General features: G+C 41.9%; 1 protein-coding gene across 6 annotated transcripts in view; it reads left to right on the forward strand.

Annotated features, from left to right (window-relative positions):
* Nucleotides 1–24,635, forward strand: part of TAX1BP1 (Tax1 binding protein 1) — a 638,481-nt gene that overhangs the window by 284,784 nt on the left and 329,062 nt on the right. For 3 of the 6 annotated variants that reach the window (XM_069211444.1, XM_069211446.1, XM_069211445.1), the window contains exons 8-10: nucleotides 7,768–7,953; nucleotides 17,746–18,000; nucleotides 22,544–22,798. In XM_069211444.1, the coding sequence (XP_069067545.1) occupies nucleotides 7,768–7,953; nucleotides 17,746–18,000; nucleotides 22,544–22,798 (696 nt within the window). The remainder of the gene's footprint in view (nucleotides 1–7,767; nucleotides 7,954–17,745; nucleotides 18,001–22,543; nucleotides 22,799–24,635) is intronic. The other 3 variants (XM_069211447.1, XM_069211450.1, XM_069211449.1) reach the window with 1 other exon arrangement.

Consider the following 24,635-nt stretch of genomic DNA (forward strand, 5'->3'; position numbering starts at 1 on the left):
CTATTTATAAAGCTGAACTAAAGTCCTTAACGTGGAAGGTTGCTTTCTCACTCACTATCACGTCTATCAGAAGGGTTAGTGAGATTCAAGCCTTCACCACATAAGAACATTTTCTGCAAATTACAGAGGAATTTGTCCTTCTCAGAACAAACCCCAAATTCATGATAAGGATTCCCTCTCAATTTCATCTCAATGAACCGATAATTATTCAAACATTTCTTTTGTCAGCCTAGCCACACCAGCTGAAAGGTCTCTCCATACCTTGGATGTTAAACAATGCTTTACATTTTATCTTCATCGTACCAAACCTATTCACAAGACTGATCAACTACTAGTTTCCTATGGGCCAGGATGTCACGTAACTGCAGTTGCAAAAGCATTCATAGCAAGATGACTTTCGTCAACCATTCAGTTTTGCCACTGCAAAGTGAGCAAACCCCCAACAAGGCAAACTAAGGCGCACTCTACAAGGGCAGTATCCACCTCTGCTGCTCTGTTTGCAGGCATGCTGGATCAAATAAGCTGTGCTGCTCATTCATGCAGCACTACTCCATCCAATCAGCACAGTACAGTGGTGCAGCAGTAAGGCAAGCAGTGTCATGTCATCTGTTCCAATAAGGTGAGCCTTTCGCAATAGATGATTTCTGTTCATAATACATTTTAAAGAGATTTCCACATTACTTGTATAGTCCTATTTGATTGTCCTGTAAATTTGTTTTTTCCGTGATATGATAATATTTGACATGAACGATTCAGATCTACTTCTACCTATATAGGTATATAGATCTATATTTATATACATTTATCTCTAAAAACACACTGTGAGTATTGTATATGGTTTACTTACAAATGTAAATTCTGTGATACCCACCATCCTCTCAAAGTTTTCAATTATTTACAGCACTGCTTGCTATTCTGATTCAAGCATGTGCATGTATGAAAGACTCAATACTGGATGAGAAAACAAGTTACTTACCTTTAACTGCAGTTATCCAGTATTGTTATCTTTCATAGATTCACTTGTGACCCACCCTCCTCCCCTGAGAGGCTCCCTTTATAGATAGGGGTATTATTCCCTCTTGTGTTTGAAAATCTGAGGAATTCTTTCTCTCTCTGAAGGGGTTCTAGAGAGTGCTTACACCCGATTGGTCATTGTTTCAGTTTGGTCCTTTTTTAACAAGGATTGATAGTCTCTTAAACTGAGTGCCCATTGCCGTTATAGCCTGTGATGGTATTACATACTGCTTTGCCATGGTACCGTGGGATCCTACTTTGACGACTGGCAATGATTCAAGCATGTGAATCTATGAAAGATACCAGTACTGGATAACTGCCTTTCCGTACCCCAGCAATTGGCTGTTTTAGGCGATCTCGCCCCAGGCTGTCATCTCCCACCACCAGGCTATGGTGGACCTCCTGCACTCGCTGGGGTTCACTATAAACGTGCCGGTCACACCTGACTCATTCTCAGGCACTCCCTTTTGTCAGGGCTGTTCTGGACACGGAACAGTTTAGGAGTTATCCTCCCAAATGCTGATTCCAGGATATTCAGGCTATGATACTGATATTTCGACCTCCTGGATTTCGGTGAGACTTACTCTGAGGCTGCTGGGACTCATGGCTTCTTGCATCCTGCTGATGACACCTGCCCGTTGGCATATGTGGGCTCTGCAGTGGGACCTGAAGTTCCAGGTGGCACAGCATCAGGGTAATCTCTCTAACATGGTTCAGATCTCGGAGGGAGCTGCAAAGGACCTGCAGTGGTGATTAACAAACCGCAATTGGGTCAGTGGCAGGTCCCTCTCCCTTCCCCAACCAGATCTGACAGTGGTGACAAATGCATCACTTCTGGGATGAGGTGACCACCTGGGAGAGGTGGAGACCAAAAGCCTCTAGTCTCTGACGGAATCCGAACTCCATATCAACCTACTGGAGTTCCATGTGCTGTGGCTGGCATAGAAAACATTTTGGCCCTCCATCAAGGGAAGGCTAGTGCAGGTGTTAACGGACAATACCACACCCGTGTGGTACTGCAACAAACGGGTGCAGTGAGATCGTGGGCCCTTCGTCAAGAGGCTATTTATCTCTGGAAATGGCTGGAATGCCAGGACCTCTTCCTCATGGTTCAACATCTGGTGGGCTCCCCTGTCATCCTACTGAGGAATAGGATAGACTCCATTGCCTGGATCTAAAAAGGACATTATCGTGCTATATTGATTGTACCAAAATGTTTCAGGTGGACGATCAACTCTTTGTTGGATTTGGGGGGACAAATAAAGGAAGGCAATTCAGAAACCATCTCTCAATTGATCATCCTCTGCATTAAGATCTTCTATGTAGTGGGCAAACAGCAACTTCCTGTTGGCTTAAGAACTCATTCTACTAGAGCTAAAACTACAACTACTGCATGGGCTAGAGGGGTCCCAGTCCCTGACATCTGTTAGGCTGCTACATGGGCAACACTGCACACGTTCACCAAACACTACTGCCTCGATAGTCAGTCTGGAGAGATGGGTATTTTGCCTGTTAGGTCCTATAGGGCTTCTTAGTTTAAAACGGTCTGCAGATCCACCTCCGTGAAAAGATTGCTTTGGTATCTGTTCTAAGGTAAAAAATCTGGGGCTAGAAGTATCTATCAGTTGAACTAATGACTTAACTTTTGTAATGCCTTATCTGGTATAGACTCTATCCAGCCGTAGATTTCATACCGACCATACCATCATCCCTTTTTTGTGCACTGTCTTGCTACATGAAAGATTTACTTTGATACGCTAGTCATTCCTCCTCAGCTTGGCATCATTCTTCTGTTGTGGAAAAACAGTCAAGAACTGAGGTCAATATGCTGGGGAGGCACCAATATAGGCACTGCACACATCCCTTCTAGCACAGACTGTCCCGATGACGTCACATGGAGCCAATCAGTGCAATCTATTAGCAGGCAAGGGGATTGCTAAAAAAATAAAAATAATCCAGATCCAGTCTGACACCTTGGGAATATTCTAAATTAAAGAATCTGTGGGTAGATAGTCCCTACCAGATAAGGCAAATAATTAAGGTAAGGAACTTGTTTTCCGTGCTCCGTGGCATTGTACATATTAAAATATTTAGAATAATTCTGTGCAAGAACAATATAGTAGTGATCTTTGCTTCAAATACCTTCATAAGTTGATTTCTTTATACTGATAGTGTCTAGCAGTGTCTGGCTTCATATGGGTGTCTGATCTAATAAGATTTAGGTCAACTGCATATGTTGAAATACAGATGTGTACCTCCTAAACACGAAGAAAAGCATTTGTATGATGATAAATACTCTTCAGTATAAAGATAGAGTAAGTAGGGAGAAAAGTTGTTTCCCTACCTAAGTCCATTGCCAGCTTTAATTTTAGTCGTCAGTCCCAAGTGTCTCCATCTATAGCTGCACCCGGGTATCTGAGTGAAAATCAAATTTCTTCCAGAGGCTAGATGTGTCTACCCATGTGCCAGCTTCTCTATAGTCTGCAAAACATTAGTACAGCTTCCGAAGGGCTGACATAGACCAGAATGTCAGCGAAAATAAAACTGTTGCTTTGAATGTGTTTGACATGCCCTAGAGAAATCTGTTTTGATTCTCAGAAATCAATCTATTTGCTTCAGTTAGGTCCTCCTGCTCTAATGAGAGGGCTTTTGAAAAGTTTGTTGCAACTACTGTGGCTCCCAGAAGGTATGATTTAATTTCATTAATACAATAGGAATCCCACTGAGACGGGGGGATGGGCTTTGGAACTTCTTACTGACTTTATTAGCACTTCCAGATCTTTGACCATCCAGTATTAAAAAGGCACCTTCACTCGAAATATCAAAGGCAATTTGAGATGCACTACCACAAAAAGATATTTTGATTGTACCACACAGCTTGGATATGGATATGGTGGTGATGATCTGGTGCTGACTCATTTCCCCAACCCTTAGTTTTTCATTTGAGGACTTCCCACATGACTGGCTGCCCATCAGTGCTGCTAGTGTCAGTATCAGTTGCATGTTAAGTGGTGGGTGCCAGCATTTTACCAGTTATGCTTGGTGTCAGCTTCCCAACACTCCTTCTCTGCATCAGGGCACAAAAGCATTACCATTCTAATTTATAAAAATGTAAACAGACTTGCCCAAAGCTAAAACACACCAAAATGCTTGATCAATGCTAAGGGCAAAATATTTAAATGAATTTTTACAAAGATCACCTGAAAAGATGCACAAAGGTGATTGGAGTCTTTTGACTGAGTTTATTTGTGCTCATTAAATCTTCAGTTGTACAATGTTTTATGACAGTACTATTGTGTACAAGGAAAGGCCAACTGTTCCCCATGTTTTTGTACCACACACGGGCTGTGGGTAAATGAGTTAAAATATAAAATCTAGAAAAGGGAAACTCAAAATGACTTCATCTTATAAAGCACATCCAGGAATTCAGTCTTGAAATAGGATTTGTCACCCATGAACAGCTGATGGAGAAAGCAAAGCGAATATAAAGACTGGTGTGAAACAAGGATGCCTTTCAGCACATCCCAATATTTATCTTAGTGATCTGCATAAACACTGACTAGCGCACTGGAAAGTCTCTTAAAAATAAACCTGTAGATTGCAATGCTTCTACACCCAAGATGATCTTGACCGAACACACAGAGTTCCCTGCAGTGCCTTTTGACTTACACAGAATCAGAAAATGTAACAACTACTATAAAGATCAAACAAGTAAAAAAAATGGCATAGGGAACCATGATCAAAAACACAAAAACTAAAAAAATAATAATACTTTGAACACAAACCTCTGACGAAAGTCAACTATTTCACATATTTGCAGGATTGCCTTTACGTCCTCCAGCACCTTCACACTTTCGATAGCCATAACCAAGGCAAATATTTTTAATGAAGGGAATTGGTTGCAAGCTTGTCTTCTTTCCTTGTACAGGCCAATACACTCCCTTGCGTATAACAATAAAGGCAAAAGTGGACTCTGTACTATCAAATAAAGCGGGACCATGGGCTTTTGAAACCTAACTCAAACCTATCTCCAAAATGCTAATTTTCCGAAATGAAGATGTGAAGGAAACTAGTGTATCTCCCTGCGTCAGATCCTACACTGACCCTGAAGGCGGACCGTGCGTGGTGAGCAGATTTAACTACAGTGGCACTCTGCTGACATACGACATGCTGCTAAAAGAACAGCTGTGTGAGTGGAAATCTAATTGACAGTTGTTGGATGGAGCAGGTTGCCTCCCAGGCATTAAGCTCCATTAAAACTTTCCAAAAAGGAAGCCACCCACCTGAACCTGCTGACCATTTAGTTCAGTTAAACAAAAATAGTAGTTGATTTAGTCAAACCAAGAGGATATTGAATAAAACCTTTAGGAATGGCAAGAGAAAATTAAAAAGCCTCAAGAACTCTCAGCTAGTGAGACTGATGTGCTTCTGAAGGAACATCAGTCTTATCGATCTATCAACTTTGAGTACCCCAAACACAGGAAAGGCTTTGCTGTAGCAGAGGCCACCATTCTCCAAACCCAAGCCATAAACAAAAAAAGTTGTAATGATTTAGAAGTGCAAATAGACTAGCCTTCAAGCAGGGAATTTGCAAAACATTATTTCCTTACAATAAAGCACCTTTCTCTGAGGGAATCAGAGCATCCTATATTAGAGAAAAAACGTTTTTTGCATTGAAAGACTGATTTCCTGAACTTACGACCTTCTGAGGAGTGAGCGGCTTCCTTTTTTGTAGGAGATCAAATGATGAGAAATTCTAGATTCTTTGAAATGGCTCCTACTACAGCTGATGTATTTTTAATAGAAAGATGCAAGAAACTGAAAAAGTAAAACCCAGGCAGACCTCATCTGAAAACAAGGGTTGATCCAGAAAGGAAACAGTGACTAAGATATTGGAGAAAAGTATAAAAAACTCAAACTGATTAATGCATTCAGTGAGTCCTATCAAAGTAAGATGTAAACCCTCTTCTGCCCATAACACCATGTTTTGCATGAGGAGAGATACTGTCTTAATGGAACACACCAGTATTTTCCTGGAAGGCTCATGGTCCAGGCAAAATGTATGTGCGCTGTTTCCAGACCAATATGCTAGGCCAACTTATATGGAGTATGACTAACTCAGGTCAAAATTGGATAAAATAAAGACATCCAAAACGACATACATTTGAGATAAAGAGTTCAGTGTTTGTTCTGAGTTTCGACCCAGAGAGAGGTCCTGAAAATTCTTCTTTAACTCAAGGCAAAACTGTATTGTGTTATTTTTTTTTCTGATACAACACTATATTTGTTAAAATTGGCAGCTTTCATAGCCTGTAACAAGGTTTTCCCCTAACCATTTTCTTCTTTCAGTTGTAAAATGTGTGCAACCATCTAAAAGGCTTACCATCTCTGGTGATATTCCTGTTTTTCATGAGATCAAATTCTCACCATGACTTGACCATTCACCTGCTTGAAACCATACATTTACTTAACTTGTTTATTCAACTACTGCATTTATTCAAATCCTCTCTCTATGATGACCCAGATAGAATTTTAAGTTAATCTAAGCACCCACTGGTGTTCACCAAAGACTGAAATGCACTTAATATATTTGTGAAGTTTTTGTTTCTTTTGCTCACGTTTCCTTTAGTTTTTTCATTTCTATTAGAGTATACTTCTTCGCCTCTGTTATGGAGAAAAAGAGACGATGAAAGTGTTGGTTAGGTAACAGTCAAAATTAAGTTTACTGTGCCAACCTGTTTCTAAAAAGTATATATGTAGATCAATAATTGTACCAGCCTTGGTGTCTCATCCAAAGGCACATAACCCTTTGGCAGTAAACCAAAGTGCCTATATTTGGGAGAGGTGGCCATGTTTCCGTTTTATTTGGAAATGGCTTTATAGATTATGTTGCCCCTCAATCAGTCTTAAGCGGCATATTGCACACCTTACATAAAGCAGTGAAAAGACAGGTTTAGCTGAATGTGTGGGTCCACGTGGCAGTTATGAATCTGTGCACAACAACGTGTCCATGGTTAAATAAGACTTGTAAAATACGTTACTATTTGGATCCTACTACTGGGCTAGAGGTTCATCATTGGGGGTGCTTGGCTTCGCCTGCATGGTTACACAGCTTTTGTTCTACCACCCAGGGCTAGGAATGTGCTGGATATTCATTTTGGCGTTTTATGAATTTCACTGAAGATCTAATGACAAAGAAAGAATATATATTACTTTCCAGCAATCCTAATTGTCATTCATATTTTTTTGAATTGCCTGCTAAACTAGAAGAGGCAGACACATTTGGTTTAATCCTTGATATGCGTTTTCATTGTAGTGTAGTGTTTCAGGGTTTTGTGGCACAGTAAATTGTGCTAACTGGAAGTATGCATGTGAGGTGGTATATTTGATGTGATGATTGGTCTAGCAGGAGGATAATGCATTTTTCGTGGATGTAATGTGGCAGTTTATTGGGTATGTGGGACCTGTTGTTGATTGTGAAACTGTCTTGATATATTGCAGTGGAGTTAGTCCTTTATGTTAGGTACTGTTTGTTGGTGAGTTCCTTTGTGTCGGTTGCTGTTATGTTAGAAGCTGCTTGGTGTTGCATGTAAAGCTTACCTTTGGCATGTATCTGTTGTTGTACCTTCCTTACAAAGTCTGTGTTGCTCATGCTCTTTACTTGTAAACCCAAAATAGAATATATTATCCAGTGGAATGCATTGCTGGTTAATTATTCTGCTCTTCAGTTAATAATTGTCATTATTGTTACAGGTTCATTTGAAAAATACAGAAATCGAAAACACAAAGTTGATCACAGAGGTTCAGACGCTAAAGACTATGGATGCTAATAGAGAAAACATGATCGGTCACTACAAAGAAGAGGTCGCCAGACTCCAAATGTGCATGGCTGACAAGGAAAAACTTCAGAGAGACATAATACTCAATTCTTCAAACAAGGTAATGTAGGTATAATAACACTTGATACCATCAGTATCTTTTGGATACTTTACAGCGTTTTTATACATAACCTTGCAACATGGATGGGTTCTAGTAGTGTAACATAGTTTGTAGCAACTGTTTTTACAACAATGACAGCATTACCTCAGGTGAAAAGAGAGCAATGTAGGTATATTGTACTGCAATAGAGTTCAGCTCTTATTTTCACAGTGCCTTGGACATCCTACATTCACTGGAGGACTTTGTAATTGAACCCAAAACAATTCTATCGCCAACATACAAAGTTCAGTTTAATGGTTTATTGCTGGACCCAGCATGGAGAAGAGGGCTTGCTTCCCTTGGTATTGAACTGGTGTACTGAAAGACAGAGTGCTTTAATTTCAGAGTCATCCAGTCATCCTATCCTCCCTATATCAAATAATTAAGGACCAGATGACCACTAGTATTTTAGTTCTTCACCAGGCTATGTTCAGGATGTGAGACTTATCATTGAACTTGAACCAGAATGGATCAGCAGACACATCGTAAGTAAAACTCCTCTATGTGGGTCCAGCTATCAGTCTTGTCTACTATAAAGCAAAACACCAAAGTGTAGTTCACTTAAGGCTTCCAGGCCAATAAGTCTCATTTACCACCAACGTGCTGATATTACTTTACAAACTTGATCTTTAATACTGCACTAATATCATCATTCTCTTCTAATCGCTTCCAAAATCTAGTACACACACACACCAGTGGCGGCCGGTAATTTTAGGAGGGAGGGGCTGGGCGGGAAGCACACACTCACTTATTCATTCACGCACGCACGCACGCACATTCATTCACCACAGTCATCAACATTCAAATACATACACGCAGCAAACATTCATTAAAAAAAACAACAAAAAAAATCTCGCTTTTTTTTTCTTTTTTTTTTTCTGATCCCTCCTCCCCCCCCCCCCCCTCTGTGATGAGGTGTCACTGATTGACACTCACCCTGGGCACTTCAGGGCTTAAACCTGAAGAGTCCAGGTTGAAGTCCATCGGTGACGCTTCCCCTTATCACCGAGGGGAAGGGCCTGAAGGCACCTTTGCTGAGCTGAGGAGGACACGCCCATAGGAGCTGTGATCTCTTCAGCCCAGCAAAGTTCAGCTCAGACAGCCAGGAGTCTGCGCAAATTGCGCATGTCTCCCTCCTGGCTGCCTGATCTGAACATGAAGAGTGTCTTTCAGTCTGACCTTTGCTCAGCCTGACCGCCCCTCTTCCTGAGGGGCAAAAGGTGGTGGGCAGGCCCCTCTGCCCTAAAGGATGGGCCGGGTGCTGGCACACACCCCAGAATCCTACTGCAAGAAGGCTCAGTTATCCTGCAATCACACCTCATCAAACTTTTATTTAAAAAGCTTTTTGGGTTGCACCTAGAAAACAGTCATTCATGTTTAATGTCACATGCTCAAAAATTCTTCAGTTCAAATTTCTTTGTCTTCATTGGCTCCAAAATGTAATAGTTCATTTATTCATATTTCACATAGCCATGAGCCAACCAACGCATTTCTTTCCCAGCATCGGAACCTCTTCAGGGCGATTTAAAACTTATATCAGGTACAATTTTTATTTCTTCATCAAAACACCAAATGACTGTAATACTGTGTTTACCCACTTCCATTCAGTATCAGTCAATTGCAATATTTAAAATTGCCAGTTCTTAAATTTGTCCTAAATGGGCTATTATCTTTATTTACAGCTTGGAGACGTGTAGATGGTATTCTACCACCATGTGATCGTACACATGCCCATTTGTTAAGCAAGGAATGTAGTCAAGCAAAGGCCGTCTACTCAACATTACTCTGTGACTCAAATAGACCTTCTGGACATCAAGGCATTTATTTTGCTCCAGCTACCTCTTCAGTGTTCTTATAAAACAGGCAGGGAATTGGCCTGTCTGTCCTGCTGTTGTGGTTGGAACTAGATCTAAGGAGCTCAGTGCTAAGCTATAGCCTCTCTTTGGTGGGACTTCCCAAACCCCTGCATGGACCATGTGTCAGATTGGATCATATATATTGGGACCATAACACATTAGCACGTTTGTTAGTGCAGCACATACGTATCCTGCATGGGCAGAAATGAGGCCTTTCTCACAGTTGCAATATTTCTGAAAGATTTTTGTGTGCTTGTCCACTTCACCTTACTCTAAAAATGATTCACAGACTCTTGCAGTGCATCCCGAGTGCGACCCCCACCCAATTCAAAGGGTCCTGTGAGTCTATGTACCTCATATTATCGCTCCCAGACTTCTCTGGAGCACCCTTGGGCCCCACAGGTTTGGAAGGTGCCAAGACTGGGTTACCACTAGTGGGTTCGCCTTTGGTTCCAGTCAGCCCTCTTGATTCAGACCATCTCTGGTCTCAAATCCATGACCTTCGCTGGGGATCGATCCAGTTGCTCTATATCTGGCACCACTGACTCGCTTCATAGGCATGGTACCCCATAGTAATTCCTGACTCTGATACAGAGCTGAATTTGTGTCACAGGATGTCATCTTTGGCGCTGACCAGATTAAGAACATCTGGGTAGAAGACCGTGCCTCCTTTTCCTGACAAGCCCTGTGAGCAGTATGATTTGTTTGAATCGGAGGTTCCCTTACATCTACCCTAACCCCCCCCTTAAAGACCCTTTGCCAGAAAACAACTGGTATGTGAACCTAGCTGATGCCAGTGGTCTGAACACCTCACCAGACACATGTCTGGCTTATCCGCCTAGTATGGATACAGAGAAAGGGCCGCGTTTGGTTTGGTTGTGTGGACATCAGCTGAGGTCCTTAACTTATCGCTACCCCGGTGAAACTCAAGCCCAGGGTCTTAACATAGGGAAGGAGAGGTTTGGTTTACCCCACGCACAGAACCTCCCCTTCCCTTCTCTGATGTCCTCCTTGATGCCTGGGGCAAGCCCTGCATGTATTCTCTTGTGCACAGAACAGTTGCATCCCTCCCTGCTCCAGGAGACCCAGCTTTCCTCACACAGCATCACATCCCTGAGAGCCAGGTGCTGCAGTTTTGGACTACTAACGTTAATCCTGGTGCATTCCCTACCACTCCACCAGATACGGAATCCAAGAGACTGGATACGTTTGGAAGCAGATTTTCTCTTCTACCAGCCTTTCACTGCGGTTAGAGAACACTGTGTGCCTCATTGGCAGACTCGATGTACTAGTGTAGCCCCAAGGCCTAGTAGGAGGCATTAGCCATCCTGACCCAGGCTATTGCCAACGGCAGAGATGCAACCATATTCACGATCATATGTGGGCTGGACATTACAAACTCGCTGGGCAATGCCATTGGTTTATTAGTGGCACTTTGTCACCACACCCAGCTCAAATCATCTGACTTCTTGGGGGATGTCCGGGCACTCCTTATAGACATGCCCTTCAACAGCATCAGCTTATCTGGCACTTGAGCATTTCAAGGATAGTATGGTCACTACCCTGTTGTTAGCCCTCACTATGGCCTCATACCAGATGATCTGCCCAGCCCACCACCCCAATCTCCCTGGCACCTGCTGCCTCCAAGCTTCTTTAGTATACCCTCACACCAACATGGGCACCCTACTGGTGACAGGATTAACACCACCTGTCCTATTGGAAGGCCTTTAACTTCGGACGAGTGTTTTCTTCAAATTGTCCCTACTACCGCCTTCAGATCTGCTGATGGAGGATCCCCTTTCCTTATTATGCGAGGAAGTGAAGGATCTTCTGGCCAAACGATCCATGGAGAGGGTGGCAACATCAGAAGAGAAGTATTTTGTGGTTGTTATTCCTGCTTCCTTCTGGTGCTCAAGAAGGACAGAGGCGTATATCCTGTCCCTGACCTGTGCCCTCTCAGTGCCTTCCTGGGGAAGAAGAAATTTAAAATGCTCACACCCGCTGATATTGCGCCTGTGCTCAACTTTGGTAACTGGCTGGTAGCACTGGATCTGCAGGATTCCTATTTTCAGATCCCCGTCCTACAGGCCTATCGGCACCACCTGCTGTTTTAGGTGGGCTAGGAGCATTTTCAATTTGCTGTGCTCCACTTTGGCCTAACCAGTCACCCTCAGGAGTTCACGTAAAGTGATGGTGGTGGTTGCAGCACACCTTTAGAGGCCAGGGTTCCATTCTTCCCCTACCCCAATGATTGGCTGTTGAAGGCTGGGTCGCCACAGGCATTGTCGCCAACCTCCAGACTACAGTGGAGCTCCTGCATCCATTAGAGTTCACTACTAAGATACCAGAGTCACTCCAGGTGCCTTCTCAGATGCTCCCTTTCATCGAAGACATGCTTGACACGGTGTAGTTCTGTGGCTTATTTTTTCAACAGAGCAGAGAGCCCAGGACATTCAGGCTATGATCTCGATGTTTTAGCCCTCTGTCCTGGGCTTCAGTGGGACTGACTCGGAGGGTGCTGAGTCTGATGGCCTCTTGCTTCCTTCTAGTGAAACATGCCTGGTGGCATGTGCAGGATCTGCAGTGGGATATGGCGCCCTAATGGGTGCAGCACCAGGGAATCTCTCTGACCTGGTCCATATATATCGGAGGAGACTGCACAAGATCTGCAGTGGTGGCTACTGAACCCAGACTGGTTCACTGGTAGACCCCTCTCACTTCCCAACCCATAGCTGAAAGGGGTGACCGATCCATTGCTTCTGGGATGGGGTGGCTATCTGAGAAAGGCGGAGATTAGAAGCCTCTTGTCTATGGCGGAGACTCAGCTCCACAGCAGTCTTCTGGAGCTGAGGGTGACTTGATTGGCGTTGAAATCTTAACTGTGTTATCAAAAGGAAGATGGTCCAGGTGTTCATGGATGACATCCCTACCATGTGGCTCTGCAATAAACAGGGCTGGGTGGGGTTATGGACCCTGTGCCAGGAGACTGTTCAACTCTGGTCAAGTCTGGAACATCATAACATTTTACAAGCCGTGCAGTACCTGGCGGGATCTTTAAATGCCAGGGCGGACAAACTCAGCTGTCGATACACCACGTATGACAACTGCATCCGGAGGTTGCTCAAGGTTTCTTTCAAAACTGGGGGAAAACCTTGGCTCACTCTATTGACCACTGATGAGAATGTGAAGTGTCAGTACTTCTGCGTGTTGGAGTTTTAAAATCGTCTCTAGCTCGGAGACGCATTATGACTAGACTAGAATATGAACCTCCTATGCGCCTTTCCACCGATACTTCTCCTTTCCTGAGTTTTCAAGAAGATCCGAATCGACTGGGCCCAAACCATCCTGGTGGCTCCGAATTTGGTGAGGAGGGTATGGTATCCTGAACATCTGAGCATGAGATTCTGTCCTCTGATCAGGCTGCCCATTCACCCTTTGGGAGGGCACACAGGGCAGAGTTATGGAACCAAACCTGGCCACTCTCCACCTTCATAGAGATTGAGCTGCGAAACCTCTCCTGAGGTCTGTGATGGCATCTTGGCAGCCAGTAATAAAAGCTGTATACACTTGCCTTTAGGACAAGTTTGTGGCTGGGTGCACTGACAAACATGCTGTTCCACTATTCTCACCATTGTCTGAAGTGTTGTTTTACCCTTTGCCGGCAAAGACTTGCTCTGGGTACAGTTAAGTGGTATCTTTCAGCCATATCCGCTTTCTTGTAGTTGAACCATCCCAGTTCAAGTCACTTGTTGTGACATGTTTCTTGAAAGGTCTTCAACTCATGTTTCCTCCCAAATCTTTAATTATACCCCGATGGGGACCTTAATTTTGTTTTAACCTACCTGGATGTGTTCTCACTTAGAAACCATATTTGTTCTGAGACCCAAGACTGTGTTTTCTTGGTGGCCAGCACATAATTTAGATGGGCCAGTGAATTACAGGCTCTCTGTTCAACTGCCATACGCCAGCTGCTTCCCAGATAAAGTGGTTCTCCGCACCCGTGCCTCTTTTTTTTTTTTTTCCGGAGGTGGTGATGCCTATCCATGCTGACCAAAGCATCACAGTGCCATAATCTTTCGCTCTTCCACAACCCTCCAAAGAGGAAGAAAAACTCAACCGTTTGGACTCAAAAAGAGCATTGTTGTTCTGTCTCTATTGCACCAAAGAACACTGGATAAATGTTCAGCTGTTTGTGGGGTTCATCAGTACAAAGAAAGAGAAAGCAGTGCAGAAGCCATCTCCAGATCGATTGTCCAGTTTATTAAGATCTACTATGCAGTAGCTAAGAAGCATCCTCCTAAGTGCTTGCAGGCTCATTGTACCAGCACCAAAGCTGCAACCACTGCATTAGCTTGTGGAGTCCCTGTCCTCGACATTTGTCAAGCTGCAACATGGGCATCTCTGCACACATTTAGTAAACACTACTGCCTTAATAGTCATGTCTATCCTGAATAGCACTTTGCTCATTCAGTCCTCCAGTACTTTTTGGTTTGAATCCTTTGGTTTGAGGACCACACTCAGGGAGGGATTGCTTTTGTATCTATTACAAGGGAAGGAATCTGCTACTAAAAGTATCCATCAGATGAACAAGTTACTTAACTTCAATAAAGTCTTGTCTGTTAGAGACTCTATCTAGCCGCAGATTCCTTACTGACCATGCCATCTGCCTCGATCCTTACTGAGCAAGCCAATGTTCTTGATCTGCGAACTGAACGTATCTGTTTACAGGGGTCCTTTTGTACTGTAGTTTTGGCCTGCTAGTCACAAAACCTTGGCATTGACCTGTGCTTCTGGTGGGTAAAATGACATGGAAACTTAAGTCAGCACACTGCAGAGGCTCTTTTATAGGCATAACACATTTGCATTCTTTGCGACCAACACAGAGCTTTTCAGCACCACCTACCGATGTACTGCTCACAATTTTCCAGATCCAGTCTGATGCCTGGGTAATATTCTAAGGGAAGAAATCTGCTGCTAGATTTTCTCTCACAAGGTTTTATTGAAGATAAATAACTTGTCCTTTAACACTCCTCCCTAATCAGTAATGACTCACTGAATTCATTAACTACCAGGTTTTGTATCTCTAATTCCTATAGAATAGAAAGCAGTCTTCATAGCTGTGACATTGTGTTCTGTTGTTTTGTTTGTATAAACTAGATTATAGTAGGAAGTTTCCCAAACTTAATTTTCAGAAAAACCTCTTTGGCACAGTCTTTATAAAAACAAAAATTGTCCATTGCTTGTAGCATTGTCTCATACATGAGCAAATAATACTCCACCTTTGGGCCCTCCATTCCAGAAGTTACATATGCCCAGTGTAACAGAGTCAATGTAGGTTCAGATTCTTTCCAGATAGTAATAATAATAGGAAGAAAAAATATTTTTATTTTTAAAAAAATGTATTGCTGACTGTTGCAGCTTTGCCATTCAGACAGCTGTAAATGACACAAGTTAGTGTTGCCCTTGTTTGTCATATTGTGCGATTCTTGGACACTAGTTCGGATGCAGACTTAGTTTGAAAATACGTTTCTGTAGAATAAGTTTGCTAGTCCATATTGCTAATCACTGTAATCACCTTGGTTTCCTTGTTATTAATTAAGGGTAATACAAGAAAAACAAATAGGTTGCTTACTTGTCTTATTAGTCTTGATGTTATGCCTGCCATCGCTGTATCAAACATTTGAGGACCCACTGCTCAAGCTAACTAGAGATATCATCTTTCTACCAATGAGGAACAGAAATGATTATACTTGCATGAAGTTGGCAGCTTGCGCAAGATCAATGTCTGTTACTTTTTGCAGTTTTATATTGCGCACATAAAACCAAATTGGTATCGCAGTGGGTTACAGACGAACTGTTACATAATGCAGAAGAGCAATTTACATAAAAACCAGTTTCAACAATATAAACATAATTACAAATACTAAACATTAAAAGGTTCCATGATACAGTAGAGAATTAGGGTAAAAACAGGTACGATAAACCAAGTATAAAAGTCTATTAGTGTATCTTGGAAGTTTATTTTGGCCATCTCCCAAAATGGTCACCAGTATGTTGTGCAACAGTGTAGGGAGTTTGTTTTTATTCCTCCCTGCAGTACATCTTTTCCCCTGGTTGGGTTCAAGTTTGTCTCCTCCAGTGGCAAAGCCCAGTATGGTCCATGATCCATGAACTCCCAGCACTGTTCCCTTGCCTCAGAATTGCCACTCATTGAGCTACTTGTTGTTGCAGATGGTGAGCTGTGGGTGCCCTGGGAATAAAGAAGGTCTTTTTGTTGTCGCAAGCCGTGTTGACAAACAGCTTTCCTTCTCGCCTTCTAGTTATAGTCATGGCAGCCACCAGGAACCCTCATTGAGATAATGCCAGTATTAATCATCTGTTCATGTTTATCGCATGTTCTACTAGTGCGCATGGGGAATAGTTAAAGATTTTTTTTATTATTACTTTTTAAATTAAATTTTTTCCTACAAGAATGTGTTTAGCATTGACTGATGTCAGTGCAATTGCAGACATATCTTGAACTATATATGTTTCTGAATCCTCCATCTCTCTTTCCCTAATCCATCTAGTATTCTAATGTTGGAAAAGCAGTTCAAGCATTATACAATTAAGAAGAGTCCTGTTGTGCTACGACTGGGCACAACACAACCCTGTGTTAGGGCCCGTATATTTAAAAGGATGCAATATAGTACATGATGTTTAATTTGGTTTGGGTTCATTTCATATAGTTTCATTTCTGTTCACTCCCATGGGGTAAAGGATGTTTTATGGCTTTCAAGAATGTTCATTAGGTCTCCTTTGCGAACTCTTGTTAGGTCACCACAATTTGGCAATGTCTAGCTCTACTATGTGGTCCTTCACATGTCTGGATGTGGTGTGTGCCTCTGATAGACTGCACCCCCCCTCCACCCACCCCCCCCCCCGAGTCTGCTTATCCTATTGGGTATCACAGGTTATATACCTTATTGGATTTCAGATGAAGTTGTCCAATATTTCCCGAAATCTGTCCAGCTAATCATGTACGCTAGCTATTATTTGTTCTTTATACATTTCCTGCATCCAAGAGAACTGTGAAGACCAGTCTCCTGGTCTCCACAGGTACTTAGAGCAGATTAATCTATTTTTTCATGTAACATTTAGATTGTATAAATAGTCATGTTAACTAAAGAAATCGGGTGATGTAAAAGTTGTATCATGTTAAAAGTTAGTAAAGTGCACACATTCATTCCAAGAAAAATCATGGTGAAGGTTGGTTGATATAAGTAATCAATTGTGTAGTAGATCTGCTGTAGTGACCAAACTAATTAAGGTAAATTCCTTATGGGTATGAATCAACTGTGATGATTGGTTCTTGCTTATGGTGACGCTGTCAAGCTGAACATTGTGGATATCATGCTTAAAGGTATTCTTATTGTTTTTGAAATGTACGCCGAAGCATTTTCTGTATTTTACTGATTGGTATGTTCTGTCAGTATAAATGGTAACCTGAAGGTTTTTATGGTCTTTGCTAAATAAGTTGGTGGTCTAAATCTTGCTCTTTAAAAAAAAAAATGCCAGTATGATGAGTCATCTCAGTTGTTCCAGATAGACTCTACATTTGGCTGTCTAACAACATAGAATGAACTAACTTCACACCCTCTATGGATCACTTGGACAAGGCAGGATTGATGCTCGTTGGTTGGGTAGTGTGGAGCCCTTCACTGCCCACTAGTACTGTGCAAGAAGTATGACATATGTAATACTTGGTTTTCCAGCGCAGTGTCTTGAACACTCTGTGTAAGTAAATAGTTGTAGTTCATTTGAAAGGTTAGCTTGTTTTTAAATCTCAAAGCATCAGACTTATTTGGGGTAGTAGATATAATCTTGTTACACTTTTTTCAATTTGGCTATCTTTCAGGAGGATGCCACATTTTTAAAGGAACAACTTCGAAGAACTGAGGAACAGATTCAGGCGAACAGACAGGAAGCAATATTAATGTCCAGGGAGCTCAGTGATGTAGTAAATATGCGGGATAAAACAATGTCTACTCTTCATAGTGCTCGTTTGGAAAATGAAAAGATGAAGAAGCAGCTAGCCGATGCTAGGGCTGCACTTAAGTCACAGGAGACACAGTTTCACAAGAATAAACTGGCCTTAGTAAAACAGACACAGGTAAACCACATAATAAAATACCTGTTTAAGATTGGGAGATATTGATTTGCTGATGCCATGATGAAGGTACTACTTAAACATTTGTTTTTCTGAACATAAACTTAGTTTGAGGTCAAATGTGTCCCAGAGTCCTTGCATACCCCCTTGTCTGTTAACAAGTTTTATCATCTTGAAGAATCATTGGTTGATCGGATGGGCTGAGTTTGGTGTTTGGTCTCTGGTAAGAAAGTAGCAAGATCTTAGTTTCTGCAAATATGCGGGATCTTTGTCCCAATAGGCTTTGTGGATGGTATGTCTGCCAGGAGCCAATGGAGAGCATTAAGGGCGAGTATTAAGTGCTGTCACTTTGTGATTTCAAGGGATATTCTTGCTACTTTGTTGTAAAGTCTTTGGAGTATGGCAGTAAGTTTCTTGAGTAGGTCAGAAGAGGTAATGTTCATATGGTGAAACCATGTCAGGAAGAGGGCTTTGGTCAAGTTAATTTAGTGTTCAATACGAAAGAGTGGCAGAATATTTTGGATAAGGGAGGCCTGCATAATCACAACCTTTACCGGAGTGGACAGCATTGATTTTGGTAGGAGGGGGTACAAAGACAACATTTGTTTCAGAGTAAATTTACAACTTCTGATGAAGTCACTAGCGGTGCTATAAGGTGTGTAGTAGAGTCAAACAGCGGTGCATTGGACTAAGGTTCCCTAATCACTTTGATTGCTGTCTTGGCTTCATCCATATGATGGAAGATCTCCTTTATTGAGTGGTTCCATATACATGGATATGTCTGTTGGATATTGATTTCCTTTTCCCAAGGTGAACCAGATTTGAGTATTGTTAGAGTGTAGTCAAAAGACAATGAGGAGGTGCTTTGTTTTTCCAGGAGTGGCAGGATATGACATTGCATCCCACCTCCTTTACATCCTAATCTTTCCTCCCTCTCCCATACAAGCATCTTGAGCAAAGTATCCTCCCTGCTTACTAAGGGGGAAGTGGAGAGTCCTGCTGTGCGTAGGGGGTGGTGGGTGGTAGGAATCTGTCATGTCTTAGAGTTAGGTCTAAAATAACTCCCTCAGATAGGATAAATCAAAGTTCTCACTCCAGTGCAGTTTTTGAAGTTTTGGTTGTGTTGAAGAAACAGAACTGGATGGTCTCTTTGGGAGTTCAGGACTCTTATTTCCATGTTCACGTTTAAAGGTGTTGAAAGGCACAGAATGTATTTCATGAATGTATTTCATGTTCAGGGTTGGAGAAATGCGCTTCCATGTTCACTCCATTTCATTTGGCCTAACCATAGTGTCTAGAGTATTTAGATAGCTGATACGGATTGTGTTTTCATTTGCACTGCAGAAGGATACATATTTTTCTTTATTTGATCAACTTGGTTTTAAAAGCCTCCTGCCTGGAGAGTTTGCAGAAAAAAACATTTGTGCCTACAACAACTCACCTGTTCAACCTTCTATTTTTAGCGAACAAGCAGAAACCATTAAAAAAAAGTACATTACATAGAAGATGTACTCAACTGTACTGAACACAAGGCCGAGGCAGTGAAAGCTCTTGATGGAGATGCAGGACTGTTCATCTGCCCTAAGGTTGTTGGGGCTCAAGGCTTCATGTTGGTAGTTCTGCATGCCTTAACATCAAAATCAACATCCTCAATTAGAGTGGAGACCCACATGAAAACAGTGTCTCTGTAATCTGAAGGACACCATTTATAAGCATCCTGCTCTTTCATATTCTCTGCAGTGGAGGCTGCTTTGCCCGAATCTTCTGAAAGATGGTCTATTTCAGGCACCTTAGACTTGGGTGACACTGGTAATGGATTTCCCCCCTTTCATTTCTGGGTATCCACTACAAGGATATGACAGTTAAGACACCCTGGACCCAGGGAGATAATTCCATATCAGCCTTCTGGGATTGTGAGCTGTGAGGCTGCCTTTAACAATGTTTCTGTCTCAAGTGCTCAAATCTCATCTCATTAACAACACCCAAATCGATTTCCTGAAAGGTGACTTTCCTTGTAGTCATAGTTTAGCGAGGCTTATGCCAAGTTATTTCTTCTTTTTTTGTTCCATTCACTAATTTCTCCAGGGACAAAGTCTGACTTGAATCATTTTCTCCACCTACGGTAGCCTCTGAATTTCATGTTTCCAGTTAATTTCCCTGCTAGCTTTCTTTGCTTCTTCTCATCATTTGAGAACATCACAACATTGCAAAATTTAGACTCTATTATGATTATTAGACATTGTATTCAAAAGACTTTGGCTTTCATTATTAAAAGGTAGGTTTTCGTGGTGATAAACTTGACAAAGGTGTCGTAAGCAGACTTTTCTAAGTGGGTGTTTTGTTTTTTAAAGCAGGTGGTTCGATCAGTTATCAGACATGAATCCTTCTGAGGTTTTTCGAGTCCACTATTTCAAGAGGTTCATGGCTACCTCTGTCCTTTTAGGATAGTTCTAGTTCATTCGAGTAGCTTTCTGAATGTCATTGTCTTCTTTCTGCCACATTATTGCCTTAATGCAATGGCCTACAATTTGGTAGGGCGAGTTTCCAGTTCTTATGAACTACCTAAAGACCTCAGTCTTACTCTAAGTCAAATTGCTATGTTAGTGACTCAAAAGGCAGGAATCTGTTGTAGCTAGTATCAATTAGAAGAAAAAGTAACTTTTCTTGTGTAACGTTCTTCTCATGGATGCAACAGCCCCGCAGTTACTTAATATCTCCCACCTATCCTGTTGAGCATGTATGTGATCTTTTCTTTATTCATTTGTGGCTCCTTCACACCCTTTGCTGCCTTTGGGGCATAGAAAATGGAAAATCTACTCAGTTCCTGTCTGGCACTTGGGGAAAAGGTATAGAATCTGCAGGAATCTTTAGAATCTAAAGAATGTTACTAAATGTAAGAAATGTGTTGCCTCTATTTGTCAGTCTGCTTTATGTAGCCATGTCTCCCCTGTCTCGTAGCTTGCATCTGTACTCTCTGGCACCTGCTGGTTTGATCACCCTTCCACCTCAGTGCCTGGCCTCTACAACATGGTGTGGAATTTGTGTCAGCACCTTGAATGCATACAGTGGACTTGCCCACTTCAGGACGGTCTGTGCTTGCCATGGACTTGCTAATGTTCAGTTGCTCTGCAACTTCTGGCCTCACTTTAGCTGCTTTACCTGGCGCTCTAAGATGCACTGTCACCTAAAGACCCAATTGCCATTTCATTCTTGCATTTAGAGATTCTCTTTTTAAAAACATTATTTTATTAAGTATTCCGTTTATACCATTCAAACCATAGCAGCTGCACTATAATTCTGCATCAGTAGAGCAAAGTCCGTAAACAACACACAATATTAAAACAGTAACACATTAGTTCTGTTGATACTTGATATTTTTTCCAGTGCTACCTAGCGTGGATGCTGGAATTGGCAAACTGCGTACACATATGGAAAACATATCTGTCTTAGCACAAGGATATCCACACGGAGACATTCTTTCAGTGAGTAACACTTCCCAAGATCCTTCAAACGTTTCTGGCCAAAATTGATTTATCATCTTTGCTATATCTTTGGTTCTTCTGTCTAAAATCAGGAGAATGATACCACCAGAAATTAAACATGCAGTTGTTACCACACTTCGCAAAATTCCAGTCCTTACCAACTCCTAACCTAGCCAGATATCAAAAAAGCTAACATTGCTCCCTGTTTCGCTGCCAGATAGCATCAGTCTTCTGTATGATCTTTACGTATGGTTTTCTGTCCATTGCAGGGGTGTATCATCATCCATTCTTCCGGTGCTGGACGCTATTTGTCACACAATGTAGGCAGTATAAGTCCGCTTATCTTACTGGATCTTGAATTGCACTTGACATCATGACTCATACCAGCCTATTGCATGGTTTGCATACCGTGGGAAGTTGCGACTCGGCCAGGAGCTGTTTTCTGTCTTGCCTATCGAACCAAACCCACTTTTCTATAGGATTACTAAAATCTTTATGTATGAATCTATAGCATTACAAACTTGTAACAGGTAAATAAAATTTTTCATTTTTACATTAGCTACCTCTGGCGTCTGTAAATCAACTGATTAGTTTACACGTTTATGGTGTAGACAATGCCATTGTACTTCGACCTGTAAGATGGTGCTTTCCTGACTTCCTTGCATAATGTGATTGAGGATCTTGGACATCATCAGATTCTTGGAGTCCGTAAAGCAGTAAATGTGCTGCAGGCTTTCTCTGTGATATCATTGTGGGTTTGGAGTGTTTCCTCTGTAATGTATGCACACCGCCCTTCCCATTTAGCTCCAGAAAGGATTTTTTTTTTTTTTAAGTCTGGCTGGCTGGCCTGCCTTCCAATTTAATTTTTTGTTTTTACTGTTGTAGCATATGTTTTTACTACTTCAAAGTGCTTTTATTGTATCCCATGTCATGTGACATAAATGCTTTATTAAAACAACTTAAATCTAATAAATACTTAAAATGGATGATTTGTTTTCAAATATGAGACATCTAAGATTTTCTGCCTAGTAAATGTAACATAAGTATGCCTTGATATATTTCAGGAGGATGCTGCTTTTTTAAAAGAGCAACTTCGAAGAGCTGAGGAGCAGATTCAAGGGAGCAGGCAGGAATCTGTTTTAATGGCCAGGGAGCTCAGTGACGTAGTAAATATGCGAGATAAAACAATGTCTGATCTTCATGATGCTCGTTTGGAAAATGACAAAGTGAAAAGGCAGCTATCTGAGGCTGTGGCTGAGCTTAAGTCACGGGAGATCCAGGCTGAGAAGAGTAAACTGGCCATATTGAAACAGGAAAAGGTAACGTACGTGACAAAATAGTTATTTTGTGAGAGGCAAATTTTCAGTGTTCTAGAGCGAGAACAAGTTATCTTGTGACAACCACTCGATTTGAACCTCAGCACATTACTGTCCCAATATTTGAGTTCAATCAGCTTCTGCCTTAACTAAACATTGGTAACAAAACATTTCTTACTGATTTTGATGTAATTTGTGATTAGAGTGAATACCTGGATCTGTGTAAAGGAGTGTAATGGTGGCTGCTTTAGTAGGTGAGGGTGAAAATTTTCACCAAACCCCCGAATCCTCTGACTTATCAAGTGAGTTTAGCTTCATTTAGCCCTTCAAGCCCCTATGTTCAGGCAGACATGTTTAAACATGACTGGTGTTTTTTTTTTTTTAAACAAAATAACTAATTAAGACCCTCTGTGAGAGCAGGCTGCTTCACAGCAGTGTTTAGTTTTCACAACCCACCTCTAAGAAACAAATGTCGTTGTAGGTAGTGAAGCAGTTATTTTTCCCTTCCACACAGACGTAATAGTATGTAAAGTCTTTCAGATATGAGGCGGGGTAAGTAGACTTCCTGCTTAATGAATTATTTAATAGGCCCATGCTACAGGTATGATTGTCCGATACGACTGTTGGGGGTAGCTTCTTACAGTACCCCGTTTAAGACATAACAGACAAATTATTATGCCTAATTGCAAGTGGTAGACATTTATTCTGAGAGAAGCTTGTCATGTCTTGTAGGTTGTGAATCACACTATCGCCCTAAAGGGTTAAGTGGGACTTCTTGAAAAGCTAGGATGTCAGTTCTTTGCAGAACACAAGAAGTAAGGAGAAGGCTCTTATGTGTAGTACCAAGTCATTCTATGCTTTAGGAGCATTAGGCTTTACTGCCAGATCTAGTTTTGTGTGGGATGTGAACAAGTAGAATCTGGGTGAGTGGAGGTGCCTGGAAGGTTTGTGAAAGCAGCGGAAATTGTTGAGGTATGCTGGACCAGTGTTATGTAGTACCTTGGCATTGTGGGTGAAGTGTATGAATTGTGTTTGTGTATGAGGAGTCGGTGAGGAGTCGGTGAAGCTCCTCCAGGTGTGGTGTGATGTGATGCGAGTGTGAAGGTTGAAAGTGGTTCTGGCCTCGGAGTACTGAATGGTCTGCATCCTTCTGGTGAGTTTTTTGTTGATCCCGACGTAGAGAGTTTTCCCATATTCCTGCTTTCTTGTCACCGGGACATGCATGACAGTTTCGGGGTGCTGATTTTGTTTTTTAAAACAAACTTTATTAAGTTTTGACTTGTTGTATACATTGTGATAAGAAACAGGAAAAGCCCACCATGAGGCCATCAGAGAAATGTACATCATCAACTGTGTCTTAAGAATTTGAGTGATGGAGCACATAAACTATTATAGCCATTGAAGATCAGCATATACATATAGCGGCTATCACATTATTGCCAGAAGAGTAACAGTTCGAACTTAGTAGTTCCCAACAACTACCCCGCCCTAGCCCCAACTAATCCTATACCCGTAGAACTTCTTGGAAAGGGGTAGCAATGTGAGGGTCCTGGGAGGGAACAGAGACAATGTGCAGTACATGGGGTAGACCTAGTGTACTCCTGAGTATCTGGGTGACACGATTGCCGTGACTTGTAAATGTAGCTCTATAAGCAGCCCAGGGGACATCAACAGTATATACCAAGCCAGTCCACCCATTGACCATTAACTGCTGTCCATGTGACTTAAATGTTTTGAATAAGCCAAGCCACATGGAAGCTGTGGGCTGTTTGCAGAGTCCCTGGTATTCCTCTTTGTGCAGTGTGCAGCCTTCCTCTGTACCCCAGTGTATGACCTCCTC

The sequence above is a fragment of the Pleurodeles waltl genome, chromosome 10 (assembly GCF_031143425.1).
Source record: "Pleurodeles waltl isolate 20211129_DDA chromosome 10, aPleWal1.hap1.20221129, whole genome shotgun sequence".
In the NCBI taxonomy this organism is placed as follows: domain Eukaryota; kingdom Metazoa; phylum Chordata; class Amphibia; order Caudata; family Salamandridae; genus Pleurodeles; species Pleurodeles waltl.